At 48.3% G+C, this 7,415-nt stretch overlaps 1 protein-coding gene across 8 annotated transcripts in view; it reads left to right on the top strand.

Annotated features, from left to right (window-relative positions):
• Positions 1-4,673: 4,673 nt before the first annotated feature.
• Positions 4,674-7,415, top strand: part of YAP1 (Yes1 associated transcriptional regulator) — a 108,727-nt gene continuing 105,985 nt past the window's right edge. For 2 of the 8 annotated variants that reach the window (XM_068556692.1, XM_068556697.1), the window contains exon 1: positions 4,678-5,588. In XM_068556692.1, the coding sequence (XP_068412793.1) occupies positions 5,265-5,588 (324 nt within the window). In that variant the 5' untranslated portion in view covers positions 4,678-5,264. Of the gene's footprint in view, positions 5,589-7,415 lie in introns of all 8 variants that reach the window. The other 6 variants (XM_068556688.1, XM_068556691.1, XM_068556693.1 and 3 more) reach the window with 6 other exon arrangements.

Genomic DNA, 7,415 nt, shown 5'->3' with positions numbered 1-7,415 from the left:
GCGATAGTGAGAGGCCCGCGCACCGCGATGAAGAGTGGCCCCCACTTGCCACAACTAGGGAAAGCCCTCGCACAGAAACGAAGACCCAACACAGCCATAAATAAAAAAAATTAAAAAAATTAAAAAAAAAAAAGTTGTTTTAAAGATTAAATGACTTAGCACAGTGTCTGGCATAATGTTACTGTTACTTTCATTCCATCAAGAACATTTGAAAATTCAGGCAAATTCATTAGCATTTATTAAATGTTGTAAGTCTTAGAGGTATATACTATAGAAACATCTGTCCTGTGGAGACTGAATTTTCAAAATCGGAATCGTGACAGCAAACCTATATCTTTACTTTTGAGTTCTGGGATCCCTCCTTACCTCTCTCCCCTCCTTCTTTTCTACATTTATTGAGCATCTCTTGTTAAGCATTGCTGGCATAAGAATAAAGAGATGGAAGATATTGTTGTAGAAGCATCCAGAGTGGTGTTGGGGACACAGAAACATAAAAAAATTACAACTATGGTAAACGCCATGATGGAAGTGGTGGGTGGATTCTGTGAGATTCCAGAGGAGAAGCCTCTCACCTACTGTGGGGTAGAGACCAGTGAGAAGGGGAGAGCCAAGGAGGACTTCCCATTAGAGAAGTCTTGCAATTTTAGTACCAAGGGAAACCGGGTGAAAAGAAGAGTAAAGTAGTTCCAAACAGCAAGAAGAGCATCTGCAGAGGCCAAAGGGTGAGAGGGAAAACGGCTTATTCAAGGAACCACAAAGGCCTGGAAAACAGAACTTATATAAGTGAGTCTATACCATGGTAAGGGAGTCTTGAATGATATCACACCATGATCAGACTCGCACATTGGAAAAGTCACTCTGAATCAGAATAGATATCTGATGGAACCATGTAAAACTAGAAGCAGGGAGATTTGGGAAGCTCTGCAGAAAGTGATGGGAAGTGAAGTCAAAGTGGAATAGACCTGGAGTTGGGCAGCAGACTTTCAAAGATGTGAAAGAAAATTAACACATGTTATCAACTGGTTGGATGTAAGTGATGGTGAGAGGGTGGTGATTAAGAGGACCCTCAATTTTCTGGCTTGAACAAGTGGGTGGATCCTGATGCCATTAACTGAGATGGTAAATCAGAAAGAGGATGTGGCTTGGGAGGGTGTGTGTGGTAGAAGGTGGAGGAGGGTAGGGGTAAAGAGTTCAGTTTTAGATACGTTGGGTCAAAGGGTAAATGAACAAAAGGTGAAGAAGTGAAGAATAGGCATGTGGACTGCTCTTTCCAAAGATGTACCTGTGGAGGGAAGGGCTTGTGAAGTCGTATACATGTTTCTGAAGGTTCAGGGGAAGACTTCTAGGGCTTTTGTGTATGGTGGCCTCCATTTCTCTGAGCAACTGGAGGTGATGTGATTTTCTGAAGGGCAGGGGGATGATGAATAAACATGATGAGAAGAGTGGTAAAGTTTAGAATATCATATGAGTGAGAAGCTGACTCTGGACACAAGGAAACATGGTTAGAGACTATAAATATGGAGGGGCACCAATCTACTAGCCTGTGAGATTACCTCCATTTGTCCCCAGGAACCAGGGTGTCAGCTAGGCTTTCCAGAGGCTGGGAGTGGGAGAGGGTTGGACACTTCCTATTTTCAAGCCCCCAGTATATTCAAGCATGCTGGAATGCCAGGAATGGGTTACAAAATCAGAGTATATTTCAAATGCTTACACTTAGCAAATTAATAACTTTAACACACAATCATTACAGTGCAATATAATTGTGCTATTCATTAATTACAGAATTTACTTAAAATATTAATTTATAATGCATTACAGACAGTGTCATTTGGTAACAGGACAAAGTTTAAAGTTCTACAGTGAATGCTTTCTTGTAATCATGTAGGTATATCTGTGGGATGATAGTATAACTTCATTTGGACAGACTGTCAAAAGTTTTGATTGAAGCTTTTAATGAATGTGGGGTCCAGGCCCCCATAAGCCTTAGGTGTTAGAATGGAAAAGACAGATGACTGGATTAATCCAGTTTAATAGATCCAGTTCATTCAAATACATGGGGCAATAGAATTAAGGGCACAGATGATTATGAGAGGCTGAAGCAATGAGTTATGATTTCTAAACTGAATTGGGAAAGAAGTGAAAACAGGAGTGATAGGTTGGTAGAAGAGAGAGAAGTTAATAATAAATGAGGTATGAGTAATTAAGGGAATAGTATAACATAGTTTGATTTCACAACTGGAGTATTTCTGGATGATGGTGGGGTGTGGACATAGGTGCAGATAGCTAAAGTGGAGAAGAGGGTCCATTGTAGTTGAGAAGGCAAGTCATTGTAAGACTAGTGTTTTCAGATAGTGATCTACAAAGACTTGAAAATGATCCAGGATAACCTGGGTCTTTGTATGAAGAAGGCAACTCCCTATCTCAAGGTGCCTTGGATTGATAATTGCTCTAAAAGTGGGGCTGGAGAGGAAGAGAGGGGATGAAGGATTGAATCTCTGTTACCTTTATCCCTTACTAACCTGTGAATGAAATTTTGTAGATCAGGAATATTCAATTACAAAATCTTGGTTGATGCTACAGAGGTGCTTACAGAACATAACATCACTCCAGACAGCCTTTAAATCCACTTATCAAAGTAATTTTGTTCTCAGTTGGATGGCAGGTGAAACAATATTGAACAAAGCAACCTCTGCTGTACCCTAAGTCGTTTAATTACAGTGTTCATGGTAATAAATACTCTAGTGAAGGGACAGCTTCCATTACAATCCCAGGTTTTCAATCACTTTGGTTCTTAAAAAAAATTTTTTTTCAGTTGGAAATTTTAATGCATAGTTTCTGCCCAAAGGCTTTGTTTGTGTGGATTGATTATTGGATGTGACAGGAAGGGACTGCCAACAGGGTCCCTGAGGGGGACTGCTGCAAAGGAGAGGCCATGCCACTACATGTGAAGTAATCTGTGAACACGGCACAACGATAGCTGACGTTTATGCGGATCTCACCACACACCCAAAACTGCGCTAAGTACTTGCTTTATGTCCATTGACTCATTTAATTGTCTCAACATATGAAGTAGGTGTCATTACCTGACCCCAATATTAAAGAAATTAAAGAATAGGAAATAAGTAACTTGTCCGATGTCACAGAGCTAGTAAATTGTGGAACTGGGATCTGAACTCAGATCTCTGGAACTCCAGAACCTATACATTTGTGGTTAAACGCACTTGACATTTGCGGATGGGGGTGGGGATAAATATAAAAAGCAGTCATGGGCATCATGGAGGCAGATCCCTTTCTTCAGATGAAAGTGGAATCCAGAGCAGTTGATTAGAATCTTGCTGTAAAATCTTGAGGCTCTTTTCCTGGCCTGCCCCACCACACCGAGTGATACAGATCCCTCTTCAGATTTATCCAGGGCATGTCCTGGCTGGAGGAAGAGTTTATTTTTTTGCTCAGGGGACCTTTTCTTGTTTAATCCTGTTTACACATCTGTTTCACCAGCGTTGCAGACAAAATCATTAAAACAGGAAGCTAGTTTTCTTTAGAATGAACTAATGGATTTAAAATCAGAGTGATGTTGCATAACCCTTTTAATATACGAAAAATACTGGATTGCTTGAATGGACGCATTGTATGGTATGGAATTATAGCTCAGTAAAGCTGCTTTTTAAAAAATCAGAATGTATGAATTAAAAAACAAAATTTGGGGAATTCCCTGGCGGTCCAGTGGTTAGGACTCCGTGCTTCCACGGCAGAGGGCACGGGTTCGCAAGAGGCGCCGTCAAACAAAAAAACCCCAACAAATTTTCATTGCTTTTGAGTGATTTCAAGTGGACTCCTTGCATATATGACACTGCCACAAAGAGAACCAGGTGCGTTCATTTCTTATTCGGTCAACTTTCACAGAACCCACCCTTGTGCCAGGCACAGCGATAACAAAGAGAGGTAGGCTCCCATCCCTCCAAGGATGAAAGACAGGTACACCGAGGAATGCTGGTAACCGAAGTTAAACACTGAGTTTTTCCGTTGAGGTTTTCAAGACTATGTTTCAAGTCTGAGCACTAAAAAAGTGTTCACTTTTAAAAAAGGCAATTTTTGGTTATTTAGTAAATCACACTGAGTCACAGATCTAGTCTTAAAGCTTCAAATTACAGAAATCGTTTATCCCTTTCAAGTGGGTTTTGAATCTTGAGTGGAAAAAAATCAAGTTAATGTTAAGAAAAAATGGACCCTTATTAAAATCAATGTCTGTTACGGGTACCATTTTAAATCCAACCTAGTTTGAGGCTTTGAGCCCACACTGACACTCCAGTTGGTCAAATCGGGCTAACGCGGGGAGGGTTTAAGTGGATTTACACGTCCCCTCCCGACTTCTTTCGGCCTTGGCTGTTTCGCATCTCGGGGCCAGCTGGAAGCCTTTCAGCCTTTCCCGAGAACTGGCGGGGAAGGGGCCGGGTTGGGAGGGAAGACTTCCTGCGGCCAAGGGCGGCCGCGTTCGCCGCAGAGATCAGAGCTCCGACCCAGACCAGACCCAACGTTGGTCGTCGGGCCGGCCGCCCTCCCGGCGCGGATCGCCAGGCACGCTCCCCGCCGCGGCCGCCCCCCGGCCCCAGCCCCGTGAAGCACTGTGGAGGCCCGGCCCGCTAGCGGGCTGGTCACGTGCGGCCGGGAGGGGCGTTGGAGGCCGGGAGTCTGCAGGAATGTAGTTAACTTGCAGGGGAAAGTTTCCCTCCGCGGCCGGCCGCGGATCCTGTGCGGGCGGGCGCGCAGAGGAAGGAAGAGCCGGGAGGAGGCGGAGCCGCGAGCGGCTCGGGCGGGCAGTTCTCTCAACTTTAGTTTTGGCGTCTGAGGCGAGTTTCTGTCTCAGTCGGGCGCAGCCGCCGCCGGGGAAAAGAAAGGGAGGAAGGAAGGAACAAGAAAAGGAAATAAGAGAGAAAGGGGGAGGGGAAAGGCAACTAGCTGTCCGGCATCCGTCAAGGGCGTGAAGGAAAAAAGTTCTCGGGCGCGCAGGTCCGGGTCTCTCGCAGCCCCTCCCGAAGCGCAGCCGCCAGACCAGTGGAGCCGGGGCGCAGGGCGGGGGCGGAGGCGCCGGGGCGGGGGATGCGGGGCCGCGGCGCAGCCCCCCGGCGCTGAGAGCAAGGCGAGCGCCGCTCCCGCCGCCGGCCCGCCGCCCTCGCCGGTTCTCCCATCTCGGCCCGTCGAGCCGGGGCGCCCGGGCGGAGCCCTCGCCCGCCTGGTCGGGGTGCGCGTCGGGGGAGGGAGAAACCATGGATCCCGGGCAGCAGCAGCCGCCGCCTCAGCCAGCCCCCCAGGGCCAAGGGCAGCCGCCCGCGCAGCCCCCCCAGGGGCAGGGCCCGCCGTCCGGGCCCGGGCAGCCGGCACCCCCGGGGTCCCAGGCGGCACCGCAGGCCCCCCCCGCCGGGCACCAGATCGTGCACGTCCGGGGGGACTCGGAGACCGACCTGGAGGCGCTTTTCAACGCCGTCATGAACCCCAAGACGGCCAACGTGCCCCAGACTGTGCCCATGAGGCTCCGGAAGCTGCCTGACTCCTTCTTCAAGCCTCCAGAGCCCAAGTCCCACTCCCGACAGGTAACCTGGCCGCCCCTCTCCCCACTTTCCCGTCGGGCGGACCCCAGGCCCGGGGGCGCTCGGGAGCGGCGGCCGCGAGCCCTGGCCGCGGAGGGGGGGTTCCGGGGGGCGCTAGCGGGGTGGGGATGGGGGCTCGCGGAGAGGTGGGGGGACTGGAGGCGCCCGCCAGCCGCGGCTACGGGCTCCCCACTCCTCCCGGAGTCCGGGGCCGAGATTTGTTTTTCCCCTTGTAGTTTCTCTCTGCGGTTGCAGCCCCGGGGGGCGTGCTTTTCCCTTCCCTTTCTTTCTTCCTGGGGTTCCCGGGAGGTTGGCGGGAGTGGCAGGGGAGGTGGGGAGGAAGGAAGGGGGTGGGGAGAGTCGGGCCCGGGCCGCGGTGGGCTTGCACAATGCGCGCGCCTCCGCGCTCCGCACCTTCGCTCCCTCCGCCGCCGCCGCGGGGCCGGGGAGGGGGAGGGGGGCCTCTGGCATCTGTGTGTGGGTGAGCTGCCAGCGGCGGCCGGGTTTGTGAAGTTGAGCCCTGGGCCCCCTTTCCTTCGGGGCCTCTCGGTCCACTTCAGTCTCCTGGGGAGTCAAATAATTGTTCTCTTGTTTTCCAGTGTTGATTAGGGGTGGGGGTTGAACCAGTCCATTTAGTTTCTCGCTCTTTCTCCCCCTCCCCCTCCCAAAAGCATTTATTTTCTTCGCGGCCCCGGCGCTTTCTGAATAGAGGATCCAGACTTTCCTGGAAGTTGTTTATGGAGTTAGTGCTTTCACTCCTGCCCTTACCTAGCGCCTTGGAAGTCGGGCAGGCTTACTCTTATCAAACTTAGTTGGTTCACGTGTTGGCTTCCCAGTTGGAGACTATTATTTACAGTTTGCCGAAATGCTTTTAAATTAGCCACATCTACACGTTGCGCAGGACCTGAGTTGAGCTTTACCGTGCTTTGGTTTTAACAGAAGCCTTTGATAACGCACTGCAGGTTGACTCATAGGCCGAGTCCTGCCTAGTTCAACTGTGATTAGAAGTTAATGTTTGGGAAGTGATGACTAATTCGAGGCTCGCCATTGCTCTTTAATTCTTATTGAGGATATGAACATGGCAGTTCCACATACACAACGTTCGATTATTTTGTCAACGTGATCCAACATTAAAGTGAAACTATTATGAAAGTGTTAACATTCTGACCGGTCCCAGAAGATTTGGTTAGTGTAGGTTTTTCTTTCTTTCCTTCCTTTTTTAAAAAGAGCTTGCTTCAGGCTAAACTTCAGCATAGGAACTTTGTCCAGAAGTTAATTGGTTTTCCAAATACTACGATGTAGTTAGTCCACTCGGCTGTAACTTGAGTGGAAAGAACAGTTATCGCCCCACTCCCATCGCCCCTCCTATTTGCAGCAGGCCTGTGGTGTGTTCTCCTGCCTCAGACCAAGGGGTTTTGGAACTCAGAAAAACTCACTTAACCTGCTGACAAAAACCTGGGTTAAGGAAGAGGAAGGAAAAACAATTTAGCAGCTTGCCCCAAATACCTCAATTTGTAAGAAGTAGACTTAGGTATGCTTTTTTCTCTTACCCCTGGAAATGAGTTTCTGGACTCATTATGGGTAAAAATGTGTTGGCATTGCACCCCACAGTCTACACGATTATGCTTATAGTTAATATGTTTTGAAAGTATAATACCCATAGGAAATTGAATTCCCCATTTTGTGGCATCTATAAGCCGTAAAGAATTGCAACCAAAAAGTGTATTTATTTTTCTAGTAAATAATTGCACAGTAATTTATATCAGCAGTTTATGGATTCATACTGTTCATAATCTACTGTAGTTTTGTTTGTTTTAATGCCTTTTTTAA

The sequence above is a fragment of the Eschrichtius robustus genome, chromosome 11 (assembly GCF_028021215.1).
Source record: "Eschrichtius robustus isolate mEscRob2 chromosome 11, mEscRob2.pri, whole genome shotgun sequence".
Lineage (NCBI taxonomy): Eukaryota > Metazoa > Chordata > Mammalia > Artiodactyla > Eschrichtiidae > Eschrichtius > Eschrichtius robustus.
The sequence above is the reverse complement of the archived record's forward strand: the minus strand, read 5'-3'. Positions and strand labels throughout refer to the sequence as shown.